This window comes from Delphinus delphis, chromosome 20 (genome assembly GCF_949987515.2).
Source record: "Delphinus delphis chromosome 20, mDelDel1.2, whole genome shotgun sequence".
Taxonomy (NCBI): domain Eukaryota; kingdom Metazoa; phylum Chordata; class Mammalia; order Artiodactyla; family Delphinidae; genus Delphinus; species Delphinus delphis.
Genome location: NC_082702.1, coordinates 3,028,158 through 3,053,613, shown reverse-complemented (window position 1 = coordinate 3,053,613; position 25,456 = coordinate 3,028,158). Strand labels below are relative to the sequence as shown.

Here is a 25,456-nt window from a genome sequence, read left to right as displayed (position 1 = left end):
CATTTCTATGTGTTTGGGATGTGTTGGTGGGGTAATTTCCCGTTCGGGGCTAGCGAGGGCGACGGGTGCGCAGGCGCGGCTTGCCGACGGGGATATGACCGGCTCTTAGGACCCAGCGGGTCCCCTTTGTTCCCCGCGGGCGCGGGCCCGACGGGGAGGGGGAGGGGAGGGAGGGGCCGACCGGCATCCGCTCCGAGGGGCGGGGCAGTCCCGCGCGCGCGCGCCGCCGAGGGGCAGGGCCCCCTCGCCCCCGCCCTTTCCCACGCGCCGGCCCCGCGCCCCCGCGCGCGCACACTCGCGAGTCCAGGCGACATGCAAATGAGGTACCCGAGAGGCGGGGGGCCCGGGTGGGGGGAGAGGAGCGGAGGGAGGGGAGGCCCGGGGCCGCGCGCTCCTGGAGCGCGCCCCCCACCTGCTTCTGCTCTTGCGCTCGCTGAAGCGCGCGCGCCGACCTCGCGCCCCGCGGAGCCGGCCCGCCTGGGCGCGCGCGCGCAGACCCCCTTCCTGGCGGCCCTCGCCGTCCGCGGCCCGGCGCCGTTCATTGGCCGCCGCCCCCGCAGGGCCCGCCCCGCGCGGTCGGTGCTCACGGGCGCGCGCCTGCACCGGGGTGGAGGAGGGCGGGGGTCAGGGGCACCGTTCCAGAGACCCGTGTTCTAGTCCAAGCAACCCCAGCCGAGCGAGCCGTGTGATCATGGAAAAGTGGCTGCCGTTCTCTGGACCTTAATCTGTGTGCTTGTTCCAGTGGGGTGCAGTGGCACCTGTAACCCCTAATCCTAACTGCACCTGTGCTCTCCTCCCCCTCCACTTTATTACTCCCCAGTCCCATGGTGGTGTTGGTGATGGTAGTTCATTTGGTGCTTACTATATATATGCCGACCAACAACCCTGCTGTATCCATTTTACAGAGGTGGAAACTGGCTCAGATAGGCAAAGCCACTTGTTAATGAACGGTAGAGCTGGATTCAAGCGCAGGACTAAGGGACCTGTGATGTCCCTTGGGTCCATTACTTCCCACTCCCTGGGCCGTTGGGGTCCATGAGATTAAGTCTTGGCCCTGCCACGTACCGCCAGAGGGAGCTGGGGCAACTGATTTCACTTTCCTGTGCCTTGGTTTCCCCATTTGCAAAATGGGCGTGATATACCCTTATTCAGAGAGTTGGTGTGAGGCTTAGCTGCTCACCGTGATAATAAGAGCTAGTATCTCCTAAGCACTTCCGTGTACTGAGCACTTTATGTGCGAGTAGGTGGAAGTATTCATCCTGTTTTGCAAAAGGCTTAGCTGACGCTCAGAGAGGTGAGCACCTTGCCCAAGGGCACTACACAGAGAGTAAGTAACAGACTCAGGAATCGAACCCAGAACCTCTGGCTCCAGAGCCCACACCCTTTAACAGCTCTGATATATGTCCACATCCACAACTTAGGGGCAAACATCACCTGGGACCAATCCCTTTCTTCTTCCAGTCCTGACCCCCCTTCTCTCCCTCTGTCACTTCTGTCAGAAGGAGGGACAAAAACATTTCTGAGGCCTCTGTAGCTCTTCTGTTTGATGGGTTCTCTGTTTTGAGGATCGAAATACTCGCCTGCACCCTCAGTTGGACTCTAACCTCCTTGGAAGATTTTTCTGTATTTTGGCTCAAGTTGACCCTGAATGTCTAGGAGGGGTTAGGGAGGTCTGGGAGACACCTGTGGGGCTCAGGGCAGTGCCTGTTTACCAACTGGTACAGGATTATCTTACTATTTTACCCACTAGTGTGGTTTGTGCGTCCAAGTGAATGTTGGCCGCGCCCAGGTCGACAGACTCGGACCCAGGGATGGCGAGGATTTGGGGGACAAGGGCGCTCCATACCCTCCTGCACTGACGGCTACCCCTTCTCTCCTCTTAGCCCGGCTCCAGTGCCCAGACCCAAGCCCCCCACTGCTCAATGGACACGCCCAGCCCAGACCCGTGGCCTTCGCCTTTGCCCGGGGAAGAAGAGAAACCTCTGGCCTTACCTCCTTCTGTTCCCCGGGGCCGCCGAGGCCGACGTCCTGGGGGGGGCACCTCCTCGAATCGGACTCTTAAGGCCTCCCTTCCTCGCAAGCGGGGCCGCCCCCCCAAGTCGGGGCAGGAGCCCCCACTGGCACAGGGGGTGACAGCCCCGGTGGGCAGCGGCGGTGGCAGTGACCTCCTGTTGATCGATGATCAGGGTGTGCCCTACACAGTCTCTGAAGGGTCAGTAGCAGGCGGGCCTGAGAGCTCTGGCCCTAAGAAGGCCCCGCACTTCTGCCCGGTGTGCCTTCGGGCCTTCCCCTACCTCTCCGACCTGGAGCGCCACAGTATCTCACACTCAGAGCTGAAGCCGCACGAGTGCAAGGATTGCGGCAAGACCTTCAAGCGGTCCAGCCACCTGCGGCGGCACTGCAACATCCATGCCGGCCTTCGGCCCTTCCGCTGCCCGCTCTGCCCCCGCCGCTTCCGAGAGGCGGGCGAGCTGGCCCACCACCACCGCGTCCACTCCGGGGAGCGCCCCTACCAGTGCCCTGTCTGCCGGCTGCGCTTCACCGAGGCCAACACGCTCCGGCGCCATGCCAGGCGCAAGCACCCCGAGGCCATGGAGGCACCCCTGGGTCCTCGGGACCCAGGACCTGAACCACCGTGGGACGACGAGGGTATCCCGGCCACGGCAGGGGCCGATGAGGAGGAGCTGGAGGGGAAAGAGCTGGCTTGACCCCCACCCCCGGCCACTGCTCCCCAGGCCAGGTTTAGAGCTGGGCGCTCAGCTGGCACTGAACCTGGGCAGGGAAACTGGGACACATTCTTGTCTGGTAGTCTTCCTGTTGTGGGAGAAGGTCGAGGGTGAGGACGTCCACTTCCGGGTCCTGCAGCCTTCTGCCACCCTCCCTCGGACTGACAGGCCTGTGGAGGCAGGGGCTGTGGAAATAAATATCTGCCTACTGGCTTCCTGTGTGTGTTCCGTGATGATCCCAGGGCTGGCGCCCCTCTTCATCTCCCTTCAAATGTTCTTCCCCGCTGCACCACCCCCTTGTCATGTGCCTCGTTAGCTTGGCGCTAAAGACTGGCTTGGGGGAAGACTTTGACGCTTCTCCCATCTCCAGTGGACCTCAAAGCACTCCCTCTAAAGATCCACTCTTAACATTGAACCTTCTGTGCAAACGTGACTCTAGGTCCCCCGCCAACCCCCGGCGCCGTTCTAACCAGATTCACGGAAATTCTGCAGCCATCACTTTGGCCCATCTCTGTCCTGGCACTGTTTGCAGAGAAACACTGAGTTGAGGGTTGTGTGCGGGAGTAACCACTTTGGTAGGGCCGGAGGGGCGGGGCTAAGGACTCATGAGACGGGGCTGAGGCTGAGGGGCGAGGCTTGTAGGGCAGTTAGGTGAGAACTGTGGGCAGGGCTGGCTGAGAGCTGGCTTGGGGCTTAAGGAGGTGTAAGGGTTGACGGGCAGAAATTGAGAGCATTTAGAGAATGGATAGCGTTTATCTGAGGGGAGGGGTTTCAAGGGGAAACTGCAGGAGAGCAAGGTGTTAGGAGAGGTAGGACTTGAACTGTTAAGATGCTGAGCGGTGGGTATGACTGCTATGCAGGCCAAGGGGAGAAAAGGGGGTACCTAAGAGGAGTAACGAAGGAAAACCCCTGAGGGAGGGGGCGCTTAGGAGGAAGAGCTGAATAGAATCGGGCTTAGCTGCTTGAGGTGGGGCCGAGTTAGGGGCGAGGTTTACAGAGAGTGTACGAGAGGGACCGTGTAAGGTGTGGTAAAGCTGTGGTTCGAAACTTCAGCCTGCATCAGAATCACCTGAAGGGTATTTTAAAACCCAGGTCCTTAGGCCCTACCCCCAGGGTCTCTGATTCAGGAAGTCAGAGGCAGGGGGATCTGAGAATTTACATTTCTAACAAATTCCCTGGTGATGCCAATGCTGCTGGTCTCCAAACCATACTTTGAGACCCACTGACTTCAGAGAACGCTTTGGAAGTTCGAGGCAGAATTAATTTAGCATGAAAGTCATGAGAGAGGTGGGACTTAAATGGTATGGACGGAAGGGGCGTGGCTTAGACGCAGGGGCGTGGTTCTGCCTAAGGAGCTCTGAGAGGAGGGGCTTATGAGGGAGAGCTGGAGTTCTAGAGATTAGGGGATTGGAGGCGGGGAAGAACAGGGTACACTTCACGGGGCTGGGTCGAGGAGGAAGGATTCTGAGACGACGGGTGGGGATTATTATAATTAACATCTGAAATAGGCGTGATTCGGGGATCGGGGCGGGGCTTAAATGTGAAATTTACATGAGGGGCGTGGCTTAACCGGATGTCCGGAGGATGTGGGCGGTCTCCTAAGAAGAGGCGGGCGCACAGGACGCAGGCGCACTATGCTCAGCTCGCCCACAGGAAGCGGCCGGGTCTTCCCCCGCCCGCTGTCTCGTGCCAACGCGCAGGCGCACTTCCCCTTCCCGGTCGCCGCCGCCGCCTCCTCTTTCCGCTGCTCCACGCCGGCGCCGCGGAGACGGGCGCGATTTCCGCTTCCGGGCGGGCGGGCAGGCGGGCGGCGCGGGGCTGCCGGGGAGGGGGAGGGGGCGGCACTTCCGGTCGGGCCCTCGGGTCTCCCCGGAGCGGCGGCGCCTCCTCCGCCTCCTCGGCTTCCTCCCGGCGGAGACCCCGGCGCCGGTGAGTGACGGGGCGCGTGGCCCGGGGTCCCGGGGGCAACGTGGGCGGGGGGCCCCGCCCTGGCCCGCCCTGGTCCCCAGAACGTTCCCATCACTGCTTCTCCCGCCGAGCCCGCGCCAGGGGCCCCCCAGTGACTGCTCCCCCAAAAGACTACTCCAGATATCTCCCCATTAATGCCCCCATGTAGGACAGCTGCCAGAGCGCCCTCATTCGTGGCGATGCCCCCAACTGCTGCCAGGGCCCCCCACTGAGGCTTTCTCATAGGATCTCTTCTACATACCCCCCCTACCCCGTCATTGCTTCCTCCAGGACAGCCCCCAAAATGCCACCGGCATTGCCCGTCCACATGCAGGGCAGCTGCCCGTGAACCCTCCCTTTAGTATCCCCTGTAGGTTGCCTCCAAAGAGTGTGGCATTAGTGCTTTGCGGCAGATCTGTCTCCCATTATTTCTGTCTACACACAACAGCCCCCAAAGCTCCTAGTCAGCGCCCCCCCCCCAAAATGCCCCCTTCATTAGTGTAAAAATACTTTGCATTCTGGTCAGTGGCCAAGAATGCCTTCTTTCCTTCTCCAGTTCCCCCCCAGTAATTCCCCTTGAGAATAATCCTTTCAATCACCGACACCCCTCACGCGCCCCCCCCATAAACAGCTCCGTCTAGAGTTGTGCTCTCACACCCACATCCTCTCCCCCTTTAGGTAGAAATAGCTGCCAGTTTAGCCCCAGGCTCCCATGAAACACTCTCACCCCACCCTCCTCCGGGTCAGCTCCTGTCTGCCGTGTTCCCACAGAGCAGTGCCCTATGTGATGCTGTCTTCCCCTGCCCCTGGCAGCTCTCATCCTGACCTTCCACTTCTCACTCCCTTCTCCTGGACTCCCTGAGGAAGACTCCCAGCTCCACTAGGGCATGACTTCTTTTTCCCCTAGACATTCATTCATTCGCTCTTTACAGAATGAATATTCACTGTTCTAGGTCTAGGACGTACATCCATGAAAGAGAGAGACACACACAGTTTTTGTTTTGTGGGTCTTTACAGTCTAGTTGAGGAGACAGATCAAAAGCAAGCAAACAAACAAGACCAATGCTGTTTTCTGGGTTTTCTGAGTCTTATGAGCTACTTCAGAGGTGAAACCTGAATTGGCAGAGGCAACTTCGCCATGTAAAGATGTGGGTGAACTGTTCCAGGCATCCAGGCAGAGGAAGAGCACGTGCAAAGGCCCTGAGGTGGCCGTGATCGTGATGATCAGAGGGGTGGTAGGGGAGGCCAGTGAGGTTGGAGCAGAGGAATTGAAGGGAAGAATGAGGGGAGAGAAGGTTTGAACTCATAGGGCCTTAGAAGTGAGGGCATTGTGATCAGTCACCTGGCCTTTGTCACCTCTACAGAGCCCAGAATGTTCTACATTTGTTCATTCTTTCCTTTGTTCAACAACTGTTTAATGAACACCTATACACACTGGGGATGCAGCAGAGAACAAAACAGACAAAATCCCCTGTCTTGGTGGAGTGTATATGCCAGTTCATGGGGCACAAAATTAAAAAGCAAACTACAAATGTTTGTGTGAAGAAAATACAGTAGGATAAGGGCATAGAGTTACAGGGGCTGTGGTGTCAGAGGGCATGGCAGGAAGGCCTCTTTCAAGAGATTCCTGTGATCCTCTTGTCACCCACCCCCAGAAAGCCACACACCAGAAAGTTACACCTGTGTGTAAACTCCTCTCTTGGACAGCTGTGGCCCACCAGGGGCTGCCTTACTCCTCCCCTCCCCCGAGAGTGAAATGGTTACAAGGATGAGCCCTGGATCCCACCAGCCGTCGTATCTCTGAGCAAACTATTCCCTATTTCCCAGGCTTCATTCATTCACTTATTTAACAAATACTTGAGACAGGCCCTGTTCTAGGTCCTGGGGATAGAGCAGTGAACAAAACAGGTACAAAATCTTGACTGCTTGGACCCCGCCTCCTAGAGTGGGAGCCCAACAGCAAGAAGACAGACAAACAGACCATATGGTTTGTCAGATCATGCTGACAGGAAAGGAGAGAAAGGAAGGAGGCTGGGGTGAGCAGGAATGTTGGTTTGAGTGACAGGTTACAGTGGTCTTGGAGCACCTCACTGAGAAGACAGCATCTGAGCAAAGACGTGGAGGAGGTGAGGGAGCGAGAGCCTTCCAGGCAGAAGCAACAGCCAGTGCAAAGGCCCTGGGGCAGGAATAGAGCTGGCACGTTGGTGGAGCAGCCAGGAAGCTGCTGGAGCTGTGGAGGTCATCTCTGACGCGCTTTAAGATGGTGTCACTGAGGGTTTTGAGTGGAGGAGTGACAGTGACATGGTTTGGCCTTAGTCCTCCTGTCTACTAAATGTGAACAGTAGTAATGCTTACCTCATGAGTCTGTTGTGAGGTCTGCTTGAGACAAGCCACATAAGACACCTAGTGCGGTGCTTGTTAGCATTCAGTAAATGCCAGTCGCTAGTCCTGGGGCTGAGTGCCAGGGAAGTGGATGGGGCAAAGTATCTTTCCAGTATAAGGTGGAGAGAGGGCTTTCCTTTATTTTGGAGAGAGAAATACGCGAAGACAGCATGGGAATTCCCTGGCGGTCCAGTGGTTAGGACTCCACTGCTGTGGGCCCGGGTTCGATCCCTGGCTGGAGCTAAGATCCCACAAGCCACGCAGTGCGTCCAAAAAAGGAAAGATAGGATGTTGTAAGGGTAACAGCGCGTACTCTGGAACCCCACTGCTTGCCTTCAACTCCTGGCCTTGCCACTTGTTAGTGGTATGACTTTAGGAGATTAATTGACCTCTCTGGCCTTCAGTCTCTTCCTCTGTAAAATGGGGTTAATAATCCTAACCATCTTCTAGGGTTATTGGGAAGATTCATTGAGTCGACACATGTAAAGGATCTAGGAGGGTACTGGACATGTAAAAAGCACTTGGTTCAGTGTTACATGTTACTATATGTTACTGCTATTGTTATTACAGACATAGAGTTTCATCACAAGGCAGCTTTGTTGTACCAGAATGGCCCACAGGTCCTGGCATCAGAGAGACCTGGAATCTAATACTTGCTTTCCCCTCCACTGGCCACATGACCTTAGGGAAATGACCCCCACTTCTCCTCAGTTTCCCTACGTATAAAATGGGTCCAGTAATGGTACAGCACTATTATGAGGCATCAAGGTGATGGTACATGTGAAACTGGTCAAACAATAAACACGAGTTGTCATGATTGTGATTGCAGTTGCTGTGGGACTCCGGCCCCTTGGGAGGGGTTCCCCCCATTGCACCACTCTGTGCATGAAATCCATGGCACGTCTCCCCTTAGAAAGATAGCAGTTTGAGGCTTGGGTCCCCTGAGAAAGGAAATGTCTCTCATTTACCATTGGAAATAGTTGTGAGCCTGAGCAGTTGTGTCCCCCAGTAACACCCACTGTGCCTCTCCCAGCAGCAGTCCTTCAGCATCTGCCCACCTGCCCTTGGGGCCCTCTTCGTAACCTCACTTCCACCAGAATTCATTCTCCTGGGAACACCCTGCCAATATTAGCTCCATCTCCACTAAATGTCCCCCTTCCTCCCTCAGGTAGTTCTGGTCAGCATAGTCTCATCCCGTCACTCATTCAACAAATATGTATCAGTAGACACTTACAGCTATAAATTTATCTCTGAGCACAGCTTTAGCTGCATCGCCTGTTTTGGTGTTTTGCTTTTCCATTTCTTGTTCATCTAATTTTCCTTGTGATTTCATTGTAGACCCCCTGGTGATTTGGGAGGGCGCTGTTTAATTCCCACATTTCAGCAAATATTTATCAAGTACCCACACTGTGCCAGGTGCTGTGCTAGGTGCTAGGGGCCCAGTGGTGAACAAGACAGGCCAAGTCTTCACTGTCTTAGGTGAGGAGGCCAGACAGTAAATACACAGCAAAGGAAATATATGCAATAAGTTGGTGGCAATGACTGTGGTGAAAAAAATGCAGCAGGATGAGGGGCTGGTGAGTGGTGGGGTTAGAGGTAGTCCCTCTCTTGGAGATAACATCTGAGCAGAGACCTGAAGGAGGCACGGGAGGGAGCCTTGAGGTCTGGGGAAGAATGTTCCAGGCAAGAGGGAACGGCCTCAGCACATCACTTCTCCATCTGTTCAGGATGGTAAATACCTCCCCCAGCCACTTGGCCCCTTCTATGAATGCCCCTCATAATGCAGAGAGCACCCACAAATGAGGCTCCTGTCCCCATAGTTCCACCCTCCCCTTCGTCCTCCTCAGGGAACAATCCTGTATGTGTGTGTGGTGGTGGTGGTGGTAGTGGTGGGGTCCAGCCACAAACTTGCTCTGTGACCTTGGCCAAGTCACTTGCCCTCTCTGTGCCTCTGTTTTGTCAAATGGGGATAACAACAGTCCCCGTGTCAGTCTCATAGAACTGTGATGGGGATTCAGTGAGTTAGTGTGCGTGACCTGCTTGGAAGGGTGCTGGCCTGTGGGAAATGCCCCAGCAGAGCTAGCTGTTAACATGTGCTCTGATGGAGGCGAGCCAGGGTGGGGCTTCCTTCCTGGGACCCCCTCCTCCCATGCCCCCACCGTAGCACCCTAACTGCTCCCCTACTCCCTGCACCCTTCCTCCATGTACTTTCTCTCTGTCCCCCAGCCCAGCCCAGTACCGTCTCCCAGACTCAGGTTCTGCCCACAGGCTTCCACAAGCACCCAGGCACTCCTCTGCTTCTTCCGGAGATCAGCTTAACTAGGGAAGTGTGAAGGCCATAGGATGTTGAGTCTCATCCAGGGACACCCAGAGCTGGAGGCTAAAAATACTGACCTCCGGGCAGGTGTGGAAGAGACACTCACCTTTCACCTGTCTGGGGAGACAGTCAGCCAGATGGATGGGGGTTGATGGGCCCTGGTGTTGGTAGACCCCACTGCCCCCCTGTGGTGGGCTGGGCGCAGAGCCAGCGAAGGGGGATGGCGGCCAAGAACCGTGGCAGACCTTGCGGGCCCTTCTCCCACTGGCCTTCCACCCGCTTAGTGGAGGCGTTGCCCGAAGTCCCTGGCGGGTCTGAGGCTCAGATCAGTCGCAGGAGACGAGGTTGGGGGGTGGGCAGGCAGGCATGGACAGCTGCAGCCTGCAGTGGGAAGTCCTGTAAAGGAGGTGCCCAGAGAGTAACTGCCACCCTGGACAGGGCAGGAACCCCGCCCCCCCCAGGGGCAAGGACAGGAACCCACACTCCCGGAGCATCTGCCGTCAGGCTCCTCCTAGGTGTGCGATGTCACTGAAGGTACAGATAGCTCCAGGGGCTGAATGAGCTCTGCCAATGGCTGTTTCCTTACCTCCTATTTCAGCCCCCTTAAGCCCCCCTGCCTTCTGGGGGTCACCGCCCCCTTGTAGAAGTGGAGAGGGTATGGGTCAGGAAGGAGACGGGACTTGAACCCAGGGCCAGGGCCCACGTGTTTCCTGCTGTGTCAGGCTGCCCAGCTGCGCTGCTGTGAGTTGTTCTCCCCAGGCAAGCAAAGTCTCTTTCCTACCTAGTAAGAATAGTAAAAGAATGCCCCCTCCCCACACTGGCTTCATTCCAGCTGTCCTCGTGTGTCCTGACTTTCTCTTTGTGCTCCTAGCAGTGGGAGTGATAACTAGAGTCCCGTCCAGTGTGCCGGGAAGCACCCACCGACACACATAGCTTGCTGGGTCCTCACAGCAGCCCTGTGAGGTAGGGATGTGTAGGTGAGGAAATCCAGGCACAGAGAGGAGCTTGTCCTTGGTCACACAGCTGGAGAATGGCAGGGCTTAGGTTCAGATCTGGCATTCTGGCTCCAGAGGCCACCCTCTTAACCGCTCTGATGGAAACTTATCATTTGACAAAGGCAAAACCTGAGGGGATTGAGAGCAGGGGGCTGGGGATAGTGTGTGTGTGTTGGGGGTGAGGGGGCTACAGAGCAGAGGGCCTGGGCAGACCCAGAGTGGAGGCCTGAGAGAGTGCACAAGGGAGAGAGAGCAGAAGCCAGGGATGCTGGAAGAACTAGAATCTGAGGAGAGGAAGTGGGGGCCTGCAGGGTCTGCAGGGTGGATAGAGATGTGTGAGAAGCCTAGAAAAAAGGGGAGAGAGAGAAGGCATCCGAGAAACAGCAGGGAGACGAGGAGCGAAGAGGACTCAGAAAAGGGACAGGCCATGGGGGAGAGGTCAGTGGGGCCAGCGGAGCCAAGAGGAAGGCTGGCCTGTGGGGTGGAAGGACAGAGGGACGGGTGAGCAAGGCCGGACGAGGAGGGAGTGGATCTCGAGCCGGTGGGTGTGCGTCTTCCAGTGCCCGCAGCTGGGGGACCCCGCGCGAGGCCCTGCCTCCTCAGCCCCGTCCTCCTCTCTGCAGGGTCCCCCATCTCCCACCCGCCCAGGATGGAGGCCAACGCAGCGGGCAGCGGCGCCGGGGGCGGCGGGAGCAGCGGCCTAGGGGGCGAGGACGGGGTTCACTTCCAGAGCTACCCCTTCGACTTCCTGGAGTTCCTCAACCACCAGCGCTTTGAGCCCATGGAACTGTACGGGGAGCACGCCAAGGCAGTGGCGGCGCTGCCCTGCGCCCCCGGGCCCCCGCCGCAGCCGCCGCCCCAGCCGCCACCCCCGCAGTACGACTACCCGCCCCAGTCCACCTTCAAACCCAAGGCCGAGGTGCCCTCCTCATCCTCGTCGTCCTCGTCGTCCTCTTCGTCGTCGTCCTCCCAAGCCAAGAAGCCCGACCCGCCCCTGCCGCCCGCCTTCGGGGCGCCCCCTCCTCCGCTCTTCGATGCCGCCTTCCCGGCCCCGCAGTGGGGCATCGTCGACCTCTCGGGACACCAGCACCTGTTCGGGAACCTGAAGCGCGGAGGGCCGGCAACCGGGCCGGGGGCGACGCCGGGGCTAGCTGCCCCCACGGGGACGCCCGGGCCGCTCCCCGCGCCCTCGCAGACGCCGCCGGGCCCCACCGCGGGGGCGGCCTGCGATCCAGCCAAGGACGACAAGGGCTACTTCCGGAGGCTGAAGTACCTGATGGAGCGGCGCTTCCCCTGCGGCGTGTGCCAGAAGTCCTTCAAGCAGTCCTCGCACCTGGTCCAGCACATGCTGGTGCACTCGGGGGAGAGGCCATACGAGTGCGGCGTCTGCGGCCGCACCTACAACCACGTCTCCAGCCTCATCCGCCACCGCCGCTGCCACAAGGACGTGCCGCCGGCCGCGGGGGGCCCGCAGCAGCCAGGCGCCCCACTCCCACCGCTGGGCCTGCCCGCGCCCGCCGCCGCCGCCGCCCCCACCTCGGCGTCCTCCGGACCCCCGGCCACGCCCGCCGCCCCCGCCGACGGCAACGCGACCCCCGCCGCCCCTGCGGGTCTGGGGGTACCCCCTCCGGCGGCGGCGGCGACAGGGGGCGGCGACGGCCCGTTCGCCTGCACGCTCTGCTGGAAGGTGTTCAAGAAGCCCAGCCACCTGCACCAGCACCAGATCATCCACACGGGCGAGAAGCCCTTCTCGTGCTCCGTGTGCAGCAAGAGCTTCAACCGCAGGGAGAGCCTCAAGCGGCACGTGAAGACGCACTCCGCCGACCTGCTGCGCCTGCCCTGCGGCATCTGCGGGAAGGCCTTCCGCGACGCTGCTTACCTGCTCAAGCACCAGGCGGCCCACGCGGGCGCGGGCGCGGCGGGGCCGAGGCCCGTGTACCCCTGCGACCTGTGCGGCAAGTCCTACTCGGCGCCCCAGAGCCTGCTGCGGCACAAGGCTGCCCACGCCCCGCCCGCGGCCCCCGACGCGCCCAAGGACGCGACGGCCTCTGTCCCGCAGCCCCCGCCCACCTTCCCCTCGGGACCCTACCTCCTACCCCCCGACCCCCCGGCCACAGACAGCGAGAAGGCGGCGGCGGCCGCGGCGGCGGTGGTGTACGGCGCCGTGCCCGTCCCGCTCCTGGGCGCTCACCCGCTGCTGCTCGGCGGGGCCGGTACCAGCGGGGCTGGAGCCTCAGGCGCCAGCGTCCCCGGCAAGACGTTCTGCTGCGGCATCTGCGGGCGCGGCTTCGGGCGCCGCGAGACGCTGAAGCGCCACGAGCGCATCCACACGGGCGAGAAGCCACACCAGTGCCCGGTGTGCGGGAAGCGCTTCCGCGAGTCCTTCCACTTGAGCAAGCACCACGTGGTGCACACCCGCGAGCGGCCCTACAAGTGCGAGCTGTGCGGCAAGGTCTTCGGCTACCCGCAGAGCCTCACCCGCCACCGCCAGGTGCACCGGCTCCAGCTGCCCTGCGCCCTGGCCGGGGCCGCTGGCCTCCCCGCCAGCCAGGGCGCGACGGGGTCCTGTGGCCCGGGCGCTTCGGCCACGTCCGGGGGCGCCGCCGATGGACTGAGCTATGCCTGCTCGGACTGCGGCGAGCACTTCCCGGACCTCTTCCACGTCATGAGCCACAAGGAGGCGCACATGGCGGAGAAGCCGTACGGCTGCGACGCCTGCGGCAAGACGTTCGGCTTCATTGAGAACCTTATGTGGCACAAGCTGGTCCACCAGGCTGCTCCCGAGCGCCTGCTCCCGCCCGCGCCCGGCGGCCCCCAGCCCTCGGATGGCTCCAGCAGCACCGATGCGGCCAACGTGCTGGACAACGGGCTGGCCGGGGAGGTGGGGGCGGCCGTGGCGGCGCTGGCAGGGGTGTCTGGGGGTGACGATGCGAGTGGGGCGGCGGTGGCCGGGGGCGGCGGGGCTGCTGGTGCGGGCCCCGAGCGCTTCAGTTGTGCCACGTGCGGCCAGAGCTTCAAGCACTTCCTGGGCCTCGTGACTCACAAGTACGTGCACCTGGTGCGGCGGACCCTGGGCTGCGGCCTCTGCGGCCAGAGCTTCGCGGGTGCCTACGACCTGCTCCTGCATCGCCGCAGCCACCGGCAGAAGCGGGGCTTCCGCTGCCCGGTGTGCGGCAAGCGCTTCTGGGAGGCGGCCCTGCTGATGCGCCACCAGCGCTGCCACACGGAGCAACGGCCCTACCGGTGCGGCGTGTGTGGCCGAGGCTTCCTGCGCTCCTGGTACCTGCGGCAGCACCGCGTGGTGCATACGGGCGAGCGGGCCTTCAAGTGCGGCGTGTGCGCCAAGCGCTTCGCGCAGTCGTCCAGCCTGGCGGAGCATCGGCGGCTGCACGCGGTGGCCCGGCCCCAGCGCTGCGGCGCCTGCGGCAAGACCTTCCGCTACCGCTCCAACCTGCTGGAGCACCAGCGGCTGCACCTTGGCGAGCGCGCCTACCGCTGCGAGCACTGCGGCAAGGGCTTCTTCTACCTGAGCTCCGTGCTGCGCCACCAGCGCGCACACGAGCCGCCGCGGCCCGAGCTCCGCTGTCCCGCCTGCCTCAAGGCCTTCAAGGATCCTGGCTACTTCCGTAAGCACCTGGCGGCTCACCAGGGCGGCCGGCCCTTCCGCTGCTCCTCCTGCGGTGAGGGTTTCGCCAACACCTATGGCCTCAAGAAACACCGCCTGGCCCACAAGGCCGAGGGCCTCGGGGGGCCTGGAGCAGGGACGGGCACCTTGCCCGGGAAGGATGCCTGACCAGGGCGGGGGGGTGCTTCCCATCTGCCACTCCAATCAGGTGTCCTTTTCCGGACTCGCCCCTTCGGGAGGCTGATCGGACTCCTTCCCCTCCTCTCTTTGTCCCATCCATCCTTCGGAACTTCAGACAGACTAGCCTCCTTCAAGGCCCATGTCATGCAAACTCAAGACTGAACCACTCCCATCTGGACCTCTCTGGCCCCCTTCTCCTCCTATCAGACGCTGAACTTGATCCTCCGTCCAACCCCGTTTTGTAACTCTCATCAGTCCCCTGCCCCAGCAGCTGTTCAGTCCCCCAATCAGCTTGGTGGAGATGAGCCTGAACAGCCCCTCCCCCTTCCTTTGGAATCTGGCCGGACAGTGGAGTACAAGCAGTTTGGGAGGGCACAGGGGGGACTGGGCGCTCTTGGTTTGTGGGTGGGGGGTGGGTGGCAGACGCGGCTTGTACAGAGCGGAGAATAATAAATCTTATCAACAGGGCCGCTGGAGTCCTTTCTTCCCTCCCAGGGGGAGGGGATTAAGCACTGACAAACCGAAGGTTGAGAAGTTTTGTTCCCTGGGATTTTGATTTCCTGACACCTCCTGCCTCACCCTCGCTCTCTCTGCTTTTCCTCCTTCAGCTGGTAGTTACCAAGGGTTCACCATATCCAGGCTCTAGGCTTCCAGTCGGGCAAATGGGAGATGAACAAAACAGGTAAGTCGCTGCTTTCGGGAACTGACGATGTGCCTATACTCCTTCCCCTTCAAGAAGCTTTTGGCATTTGTTCACTCAGCCAACATTGCCCCAAGGCCCCTGTCTGCCGGGTCCTTCGATGGACTCTGGGGAAACATGAATTGGACGTGTTCCTTGCCCTCGAGTGAGATGGAAAAGAACCGGTAAACCATTACTGTGTTCCAGCCTTGTGCAGATGCGTGTTTATTATACAGCTCGCTCGTAGTAACCTCTCCCTCCAGGGTGACTTAGGGGAACTTCAAAAGCCCTTTCACAGCCCTCATTTTGGTTCTTGGAACAGTGAAATATATGACCTGCAAGGTTCATTTAGTTATCCTTGTCGGAAGAGGATGCTGAGGTCGTAGAGAAGAAAGAGGCCCCAAAGATCCCTAAGAAGTTCGTGGTAACACTGGGACTACAGTCCGGGGACCCTCAATACTGAAACCTGAAGACAAAGCCGGCTCAGCGGGCACTGCCTGGGTGAGTCCGGTTTGACCCACGAGAGGGCGGCAGTGTGGCCACCATGCTCTAAGGCTGGAGATCCAGCAGGCGACAGACCTCGTACCAGGGCTCAGAAGTCACATGGATGTGGACCACCATAATATAAAGGACATGGAAGTTTCACCGGGGGCTGAGAGCATGGAAGAGTCACTTTATCAGACTAGGGGACTAACCAAGCTTCCTGCAGGAGGAGGAGGAGGATGCCCGAAGGACGACAGAGCCACAGGAGCTTGCCAGGTAAAGTGGGCAAAGAATTCCAGGTGGAGGGTTTTGTGTGTCTAACTCAACCCAGCTCTTCCAGAGAATTTCAAATAGATTGGTACGGCTTGAGAGGCTGGCGGTAGGAGGCTGGATACCGAAGGGCCATGAATTCCCAATAGCGGAGCTTGGGTGATCTTGTAGGCCCGGGGCTGGCAGCTAGCAGCTGCTGGATATAAGACACTGACACATTTGGTTTAGCCCATCCATTAAAAAAAAAAGAGGCTGAGTTATCTGCCAACATTTGAAAATCAAGCGATTTTACATAATACGAACTAATGGAACTTCTGAAAAATTTGGAAGATCTAGCAACACAGTCTGCATCCTCCCCGGGACCAAGTAGCCGTTGCTCTCTTTGGACGTGGCATATATCCTCCAGTTTGCTGCCATTTCCCCAGCACTGTCAAATCCCAACGCTGAGCCCAAGTGTCAGTGGTCCTATCTCACCTCGCTGGTCCTGATGTTTCCCCTCAAACCCGGCCACCTTCCTCACTTAGTTACATTGCCGCCACAGTTCCTGTAGGCACTCACGTTTGGAATCCCTTCTCACGGCCACAAGGATCTGTGGGTTGGTGACAAGGTTGGGGTCTGAGTTTTGGAAGGATGGATCCGCGTGGCCACAGTATGGAGAATGAAGCGAGCAGGGCGTGGACGTGTGAGACCACTGTCGGCTTGGTCTACAAGAGTAGTGATGATGAAAAGAAGCATTCAGATTCCAAAGATATTTGGCTCAACAGCGGGAAATTGATAGGGAGTCAGATAAATGGATGAAGGAGGAAAAAGACTCAAGGAACCTGCCAAGGCTTCTAGCTTGGGTGGTGATGCCAGTGATGGGAAACACGGGCGTTTCCTTGGTAAAAACTGAATTCTGTTCCCCTTATGAGTTGTCTGTGGGACAGCTTATGGGGGTGTTGGGTGAAGGGGAAGGGGTGCAAATCCAGGGCTCTCCCACCTTTAGTATCCTGACACGGGAGTCCCTTCGTTTTGCCAAACTTCCCTGACCCCCAATCCCATAGCTGAACGACATAGCTTCTTTGAATAGCCAGACGCTGTCCACCCCATTCTGAAGATGAGGAAACAGAGGTTTGGAGAGAGTTGCAACTCACTGCTGGGGCCAGGACCACAGTGTGGCCCTTCTTCCCCCAGCCCTGGAACACAAGACCAACATAGAGAAAACCCTTCATAAAGTCCTTTAATGGGAACAGAACTGGAGGCTTCCCACCTGCAGCTCCTCCTCTGCCCAACCCCCCAGTGACCCAACTCCTGTTCCCCAGCCGCCAGACACCAGCCAGGCCACCACACTGCCACCCACCAACCATTCCTTGGCATAGCTTGGGACCAAGCTGTAAGCGGTTTGCTTCAAATTGGGAGTGAAGGTAGTTAGAGAAACTTGAGGCTACTGTGTAGACCTGGGGGACCACGGGCTCTGAGCCTGAAGCTTTAGGAGGGGGATGTTAGGTGCCTGTTCGTGGTCTGGGTTTTCAGTTGCCTTGGAAGAGGAGTCTGGGTGGCTTAGGGAGGGACCACATGGGAGCAGGGCTGGTAGCTCCTGCAGTCAAAATTCTTACGGTCAGGCTTCCATCCTTGCGACCTGAGCGCTCCTGGCTATGACTTGGGGACCCTCTGGCTTTGAGGTGATGGGGTCCCAGTCTCTTTATGGAGGACCCGGTGGGCATCTTCTGCCTGAGGACGGGTAGGCATCCCATGGTCAGTGCAATCCAGTGAGGTAGGCAAAATGTTCCATCCTGGTCCCCCCTCTGCAGTGCTCAGCTCTGCTGCCGCAAGCTGTGTCTTGCGCGAGGACAACCCATCAGGGGGGCAAACGGGGCAATGAAATCGAGCCCGTGTTCCTTGCATTTGCTGGGCATCCACAGGGCTGCCTCTGTGCCTTCCTCTGAATCTCATGCGGGTGCTGGGTGGCTTGTGAGCGTCCTGAGCCCGCTTCTCCCTCTGCTCACCCACCCTGGCCGCTCGTTGCCATCTCCGTGGGCTCTTACGTCACCTCTCCCCCAACCTCTCCCCTTCCTCCCCTGCCTCCGTATCCCACCCACCCCTCCCCTGCAACCTGCCGCCTACCTCCCACGTTCCTGCTCTCCCAGACTACTGGTCGATCTCCACCTTCCCTTTGGCGGTCTCCCCACGTCCCTCTTCCAGAGTGTTTCCTGCCCCACACCCACTCCCTGACCCGTCGGCCCCCGATGCCAGCTGGCTTCCAGAGTCTCCCAACCCCGGTCCCGGCCCGTGGAAGTGGGTGCGCTGATGCTTTCGGAAGTTGGAGGAGTTGTTGAAAGTGCGATCGCAGAGGGTGCAGCGGAAGGGGCGCTCGCCAGTGTGGATGCGGGCGTGGCCGCTGAGCACCGAGGACTGGGTGAAGCCCTTGCCGCACACGCCGCAGTGGTAGGGCCGCTCGCCCGTGTGCACCCGCTCGTGGTCTCGCATGTCTGAGGAGCGGCGGAACGGCTTGGCGCAGAACCTGCAGGCGAAAGGCTTCCCCACCGCCGCGCCTGCGGCCGCCGCAGCCATCACCACCTCCGACCTCTCCTGGGGCACCCCGGGCCGCTGTTCTTGAGCCGCCGCCGCCTCCGGAGGCCTTTGAGAGGTCCCCGGCTCCACCCCGTGTCGGTGCTGGTGCCGCAGCAGAGGTGCCAGGGCCTTGAAGGCCCGGGGGCAGAGCGGGCAGCGGTAGGGCCGCTCTCCCGTGTGCAGGCTGTAGTGGGCACGGAGGCTGGCGGGGCCTGGACAGCTGTGGCCACACACATGACACCGGCTTGGGTCCCCACCCTGCCCACCACCCTCAGCCCCTGCCAGGTGGCCGTGTTCGTGGAACAGCAGCTCGGAGACCAGCCGGAAGACAGCTGGGCACAAGGCACAGTGGAGAGAACCTGGCTCCGGGGGCTCAGGTACCAGCGTGGTGTCCGTCACCTTCACCACCTGGATCTCGATGAGGTCACTCGGGGGGGTGGCCGGGCGGCTATCATCAGGCACCAGGACCTGGGTGAAGCGGGGGGGGGGGGGGGAGAAACAAGGAGCCTGTGGACTCTGCCTCAAGGCCTCCCCACTACGCCTTATTAAACACACGTATTAAACACACTTACTAAAACACACTCTGTAACATACTGAGCCCCTTAATTTCTAGATTCGGCTCTCCTTCCTCTGAGATTCTGCCGTATGACCACCAAGACTTCCCCTCCTGTCCAAAATGTATCACAGATCCAGCCATTTCTCTCCTCCACCCCACTTACAATTAAGCCAATCATTTCTTGCCAAGTCCCCTGACCCTCTGAATGACTCTGTTCCTACGCCTGCTCCCTTATAACCCACCCCCCCAAAGCAGCCCGAATGACCTTTTGAAAACGGAAATCAGACAGCAGTCATTTTCCCACTCAAAACCCTCCCATGATTCCAACTGCTCTTAAAATCCAAAAACGCCATCTACTACCCATCATGATCTGGCTCCCGCTTATCTCTCTGACCCTAGTGTAAATATAAGCCGGCACACAGCTGACTTCTCTCTTCTAAATTTAGCTTCCCTACCCCCCAACTCTATCAGCTCACTCTTTTTTATAGAACGTAACACAATAAGTCTCGTCTATTGTCTCTCTTCCCTACCCAACTGCAAGCTGCAAAAGAATACAGCTTATGTGTCTCATTCACCTCTCCATCTGTCTAGCCCAAGTAGGAGCTGAGTAAATGTCTGTTGAATGAATGGTTGTCCTCAGATACTCTCCCATCCTGAGTGGGGTTCCAAGGTCACCTGGAGCAGTCATTTCTCCCCCCAAATCCTCCCCTGGGCATCAGGACGCATCACTCAGACCCTTGCAGAATCATCCCCCCACCCCAACGTGCATGCCCCAACCATAACCCCACATCTTTGTCTTTCAGGGTCACCTTCCCAACTTTCCACCTTAGAATTTCTGAGGCCCCGCCCTCTGAAGGCTCCGCCCCCTAATTAGACAAACTTCATCCCCGGGACTCCTCTCTCTGGACCTATCACCAGCTCAGATGTTCCGCCCAACCCCCTCCTCAGGCTCCACCCCCACTCAGGCCCCGCCCCTCCACCCTCATAGGCTCCGTGCTAAGCCCCACCCCTCGCCCACCCCGAGAAAGCACCGCCCCCAGGGCCGGAGCACTAAATACCTTCCCCGCCCAGCCCTAAGCCCCGCCCTGGCCCCGCCCACGCCTGCGCCCTCCTCCCGCCTCGAGCTCCCCGCCCAGGCCCCTTCCTCGCCCGCACCAGGTCCGGAGGCTCCGGGGATCTCGGCTCCGGGGCCGCTGAGCTCGGACTCCGGGGCTCCGGGCGCGCAGCGGCCATCTTGTGCCCAGGCCCCGCCCCCGAGGCCCGCGGTCGCTCCGGGAGGGGGCGTGCCCTGGGTTGGCGTCAGCGCCTTGGCGCAGGCGCACTGGAGGACGGGCCGGGGCTTCCCAGGAGCCGGGTCTCCCCCTCCCCGGGGAGAAAGTGATGAATTTCTTCCTAATTGCCTGTCACTTCCCGCAGGAGACAGCCTGCGTGGGTTACTGGGTGGCTGCGAACTAATTCGAATTTCTCATTTTAACCTATATGAGTAAGCTCTGGCAGTCAGTTGACACTGACCAGAATTGAATAACCTTTGTTCTCCTTTCATGTTACACGTTTTTGTGGTCACCTCCTCTGCATGGCTTGTGATAACCCAGTGAGGCAAAGTTTATGAATGTAAGGTGTTTAAAGTCCGTTTGCAGAAAGATACTCAGCAAACAGCAACACTGGTGATACTGGGATTTATTTGCAAAAGACCTTAGGTGGTGTGGTGTAACGTTTGGGAAACGCCTTTTTTTCAGCCACGCGCAACGGCATGCGGCATCTTAGTTGCCGACCAGGGATGAACTGGTGCCCCCTGCAGTGGAAGTGCGGAGTCTTAACTACCGGACCGCCAGGGAAGTCCCGGGAAATGCTCTTTTGGAGGAAAGAGCCCAAAGACTGGCGGTTTTCGGCAGCACCAAGGACAGGGCTGAGGCCTTAGCCCTCCAACTGTTAATTTCATGGCCTGGCTGCGTGACCTTGGAGAGGTCAACATACTTCTCTCGACTGTGCCTGCATTTTCTCATGTACAAAAGTGTAGAGGGTTGTAAAACCTAATAAGAAAGCGATATGCAAGATCTTTGGAACAACCTTAAGTTGTTTTCTTGGCAGGGCAGGGTAGGAGATGCTAAACATGAAGGTCATTCCTAAATTCTCTGTTTCTCCTCCTTATGGGAACATGATTAAGATTGCATTTTCCTTTGCAGTTAGACGTGGCCATGTGATTCCCTTTGCCCAATGAACTATAAGTGAAACCAATGTGTGTCAACTTCAGCACAAGATAAGAGCCTGCAAGCTGTTCACCACTTTCCATCCAGGCTGTTCTGTGTGTGGGGATCTGCTGGGTGAAGTGAAGTTTCCATCAGCCTGAATTCCAGAGTATGTATCTACAGTGACCAGAAACTGATGCTCATCTTCCTTGGATATATAGCATTTAAAATTATCATTTGTTTGATTAAAGCCACTGAGCTTTGGGGTTGTTTGTTACTGCAGCAGAACCTATTGTATCTTGACTGATAAACCTAGGGAGTCTTTTTTCTTCTTCTTTTTTATTTTGGCTGCATTGGGTCTTTGTTGCTGCAGGTGGGCTTTCTCTAGTTGTGGCGAGCAGGGGTTACTCTTTGTTGCAGTGCGCGGGTTTCTCATTGTGGTGGCTTCTCTTGTTGTGGAGCGCAGGCTCTAGGCGCGTGGGCTCAGTAGTTGTGGCACGCGAGTTCAGTATTTGTAGCGCATGGGCTTAGTTGCTCAGCGGCATGTGGGATCTTCCCGGATTAAACGTGTGTCCCCTGCATTGGCAGGTGGATTCTTAACCACTGTGCCACCAGGGAAGTCCTAGGGAGTCTTTTCTTAATTTTATTTTGAACCATTTCTGTATACCAAAATTATTTGGAATCATGTAAATGGCTCCCTATCCTCACTAATAAACTTAGAAGACTATACAACTTTACAGAAGCAGTCTAAGCCCTCTGTGTATCCCCCCATCCATTTTCCTCCCTCCCTCCCCTGAGGTTATTAGATTTTGCATTTTCTGTTTATCATTCCCACGCATGCCTTCCTATTTTGCTACGTATCTGATACAACATGATATTGTTCTGCGTATGTTAACACATTTAGGATAAATGATATCATTTCAGTGTAAGCTTCTCTAACTTCTTGCCCCCTCGACATTGTTTTTCATATTTGTAAACATGGATACCTGTAGTCTAGTCACTCGTTGTCAATGCTGGTGTGATAGCCCACTGGTGATGATGCCATAGTACATTTTTTCATTCTCCTGTTGAAGGACATTGGGTTGGTTCCAATTTTTTTCCTTTTTATTGAAGTATAGTTGATTTACAATATTGTGTTAGTTTCAGGTGTACAGCAAAGTGATTCTGATATACATATATATGCATATATACATATATATTCTTTTTTGGATAGAAATATTCCTTTAAACATTTTTTTCCGTTATAATTTATTACAAGATATTGAATATAGTACCCTGTGCTATACAGTAGGTCCTTGTTGGTTATCTTTTTTTTTTTTTTTTTTTTTTTGCTGCAGAAAGCTTTATTGTTTCCCTTTGGCCCAGGGCTCGGAGAGGGCTCCAGGGCGGTTAACAAGCTGCCCAGTGGCTGCAGGGAGAGGCTGCAGGCAGAAGCCCTGACCCCGGAGGGGCTCCTCACAGGCCGCTGGGCTCCAGGGGCTCCTAGTGGTGCCTGAGGCTGAGCCTTTGGAAGAGACACTCGCCCAGCCCAGCCTGGGGGCCGAGCAGCCTGCGGAGGTTGGTCAGGCGGTCGCCCATCTTCTTGATGAGCTTCACCTGCTCATCCAGGAAGTGGCTCCAGGAAGTCCAGAGGTGGAGTCTGCGCGGGCAGAGCCCAGGGCCTGCGGACCCACAGGGCCTGGCGCAGGTTCTTCTCCGTCAGCCGGGCGGCTTCCACGGCGTCCTGGGCTTTCCCCACGCTCCTGGGACGGCTTCGGCATGTCCTGGAAGAGGGCGCGGCCACAGCGCTGCTTTTGCCTTTTCCAGTGAGCTCAGGCCCTCCGGCTCCTCCTCGGCCCGTTCGCGAAACGATGTCTCACGCCCTCGCGAGCTGCTGCGTCGTGTGGGAAGAGAAGCGCAGAGACAGGTAGGTGTGGGAGAGCGGCAGATGCACGTTACCAGGCGGGTGACTGCGGCCTCTACCTGGCGGAGGAATTGTGACGAATCTGGGAGCTCATGCTTGGTCGGCAGTAAGGAGCTAAGCTCAGAAAATGGTGTTGGCTGGTCCCGGAGGGCGAGGAGAGCTGAGTGGGTGATTCCAAGGTTGTGACTGGAAAAAAGCTTGGAGGGTGGTCCGAGTCTGGAGGAAGGGGCGCCCTTGGGTCTGTTCAGTCCAAACACTGTGGAAGCAAGAGACACATGCATGGCCAGCGCGCTACCGGTTATCTATAGTACTGTGCATATGCTGACCCCATACTCCCAATTTATCCCTTCTCCCCATTTATCCCTCCCCCTACATTTCCCCTATGGTAACCATAAGTTTGTTTTCTATGTCTGTGAGTCTGTTCCTGTTTTGTAAATAAGTTCATTTGTACTATTTTTAAGATTCCTCACGTAAGTGATACTGTATAATGTTTGTGTTTCTCTTACTTCACTTAATATTACCATCTCTAGTTGCATCCATGTTGCTGCAAATGGCGTTATTTCATTCTTTTTTATGGCTGAATAGTATTGCATCATAGATATATGATGGAATATGTGATGGATATATGATGGATATATATGTGATGGAATACTACTCAGCCATAAAAAAGAATGAAATATATATATCTCACAACTTCTTAATCCCATCATCTGTCAATGGACGTTTAGGTGGCTTCCATGTCTTGACTATTGTAAATAGTGCTGCTATGAACATAGGGGTGCATGCATCTTTTCGAATTTGAGTTTTCTCTGGATATATGCCCAGGAGTGGGATTGCTGAATCATATGGTAATTCTATTTTTAGCGTTTTGAGGATCCTCCATACTGTTCTCCATAGTGGCTGCACCAATTTAGATTCCCACCAACAGTGTAGGAGGGTCCCCTTCTCTCCACACCCTCTTCAGCATTTATTATTTGTAGATTTTTAATGATGGTCATTCTGACCAGTGTGAGGTGGTACCTGCATGTAACCAGTTTTTGATTATTACAAATGATACTGCCATGAAAATTCTTGCTTACATCTCCTTGAACCCAGATGGGAGTTTTCGCTAAGTTATATACCTGAGAGTTGAGTTGCTGGATCAAAGAACAGGAACATCTTCAACTTCCATGTTCAATTTGGTAGATATCACCCAACTGCTCGTCATAGTATCTCCACCACCTACTAGCTGGGAAGTCTGGGGTAAGTTCTGTTTTTTTTTAAAGGAACATTTATTTATTTATTTATTTATGGTCTATGTTGGGTCTTTTTTTTTTTTTAACATCTTTATTGGAGTATAATTGCTTTACTATGGTGTGTTAGTTTCTGCTTTATAACAAAGTGAATCAACTATACATATATCCCCATATCTCTTCCCTCTTGCATCTCCCTCCCTCCCACCCTCCCTATCCCACCCCTCTAGGTGGTCACAAAGCACCGAGCTGATCTCCCTGTGCTATGCAGCTGCTTCCCACTAGCTATCTATTTTACGTTTGGTGTGTATATATGTCCATGCCTCTCTCTCAGTTCGTCCCAGCTTACTCTTCCCCCTCCCCGTGTCCTCAAGTCCATTCTCTAGTAGGTCTGCATCTTTATTCCTGTCTGGCCCCTAGGTTCTTCTGACCATTTTCTTTTTTTTAGATTCCATATGTATGTGTTAGCATACAGTATTTGTTTTTCTCTTTCTGACTTCACTCTGTATGACAGACTCTAGGTCCATCCACCTCACTACAAATAACTCAATTTCGTTTCTTTTTATGGCTGAGTAATAGTCCATTGTATATATGTGCCACATCTTCTTTATCCATTCATCTGTCGATGGACACTTAGGTTACTTCCATGTCCTGGCTGTTGTAAATAGAGCTTCAGTGAACATTGTGGTACATGACTCTTTCTGAATTATGGTTTTCTCAGGGTATTTCCCCAGTAGTGGGATTGCTGTGTCGTATGGTAGTTCTAGTTTTAGTTTTTTGAGGAACTTCCATACTGTTCTCCATAGTGGCTGTACCAATTTACATTCCCACCAACAGTGCAGGAGGGTTCCCTTTTCTCCACACCCTCTCCAGCAGTTATTGTTTGTAGATTTTTTGATGATGGCCATTCTGACTGGTGTGAGATGATATCTCATTGTAGTTTTGATTTGCATTTCTCTCATGATAATGATGTTGAGCATTCTTTCATGTGTTTGTTGGCAACCTGTATATCTTCTTTGGAGAAAGGTCTATTTAGGTCTTCTGCCCATTTTTGGATTGCGTTGTTTGTTTTTTTGATATTGAGCTGCTTGTAAATTTTGGAGATTAATCCTTTATCAGTTGCTTCATTTGCAAATATTTTCTCCCATTCTGAGGGTTGTCTTTTCGTCTTGTTTATGGTTTCCTTTGCTGTGCAAAAGCTTTTAAGTTTCATTAGGTCCCATTTGTATATTTTTGTTTTTATTTCCATTTCTCTAGGAAGTGGGTCAAAAAGGATCTTGCTGTGATTTACGTCATAGAGTGTTCTGCCCATGTTTTTCAAAAATATGGAACGCTTCACGAATTTGTGTATCATCCTTGCGCAGGGGCCATACTAGTCTTCTCTGTATCGTTCCAATTTTAGTATATGTGCTGCTGAAGTGAGCAC

The 25,456-nt window shown here is 56.3% G+C and overlaps 3 protein-coding genes and 1 non-coding gene across 4 annotated transcripts; 2 read left to right on the top strand and 2 right to left on the bottom strand.

Moving 5' to 3' along the window:
- The first annotated feature begins 166 nt into the window (after positions 1-166).
- Positions 167-2,939, top strand: ZNF524 (zinc finger protein 524). Its single transcript, XM_060000835.2, has 2 exons — positions 167-323; positions 1,884-2,939. The coding sequence occupies exon 2, from the start codon at positions 1,923-1,925 to the stop codon at positions 2,706-2,708; it is 786 nt and encodes a 261-aa protein (XP_059856818.1). The 5' UTR covers positions 167-323; positions 1,884-1,922; the 3' UTR covers positions 2,709-2,939.
- Positions 2,940-4,523: 1,584 nt separating this feature from the next.
- ZNF865 (zinc finger protein 865) lies at positions 4,524-14,562 on the top strand. Its single transcript, XM_059999129.1, has 2 exons — positions 4,524-4,655; positions 10,991-14,562. The coding sequence occupies exon 2, from the start codon at positions 11,017-11,019 to the stop codon at positions 14,158-14,160; it is 3,144 nt and encodes a 1,047-aa protein (XP_059855112.1). The 5' UTR covers positions 4,524-4,655; positions 10,991-11,016; the 3' UTR covers positions 14,161-14,562.
- A 3,135-nt stretch (positions 14,563-17,697) lies between these two features.
- On the bottom strand, positions 17,698-19,948 carry ZNF784 (zinc finger protein 784). The gene is made up of 2 exons (XM_059999173.1): positions 19,866-19,948; positions 17,698-18,622 (listed from the first exon to the last, which is right to left on the bottom strand). Exons 1-2 carry the CDS (start codon positions 19,941-19,943, stop codon positions 17,732-17,734), a joined length of 969 nt encoding a protein of 322 aa, XP_059855156.1. The 5' UTR covers positions 19,944-19,948; the 3' UTR covers positions 17,698-17,731.
- A 5,401-nt stretch (positions 19,949-25,349) lies between these two features.
- On the bottom strand, positions 25,350-25,456 carry LOC132417377 (U6 spliceosomal RNA). The gene has a single exon (XR_009517816.1). It is a non-coding gene; the product is annotated as a U6 spliceosomal RNA (small nuclear RNA).

What these genes read in the sequence shown, in the direction of transcription:
- ZNF865 (XM_059999129.1), top strand. Translation starts at nt 11,017, where the DNA reads ATGGAGGCCAACGCAGCGGGCAGCGGCGCCGGGGGCGGCGGGAGCAGC.
- ZNF784 (XM_059999173.1), bottom strand. Translation starts at nt 19,943, where the DNA reads ATGGCCGCTGCGCGCCCGGAGCCCCGGAGTCCGAGCTCAGCGGCCCCG. An exon ending in CCCCGGAGCCTCCGGACCTG is followed by an intron (nt 18,623 to 19,865) that starts GTGCGGGCGAGG and finishes CGCTTCACCCAG; the next exon opens with GTCCTGGTGCCTGATGATAG.
- ZNF524 (XM_060000835.2), top strand. Translation starts at nt 1,923, where the DNA reads ATGGACACGCCCAGCCCAGACCCGTGGCCTTCGCCTTTGCCCGGGGAA.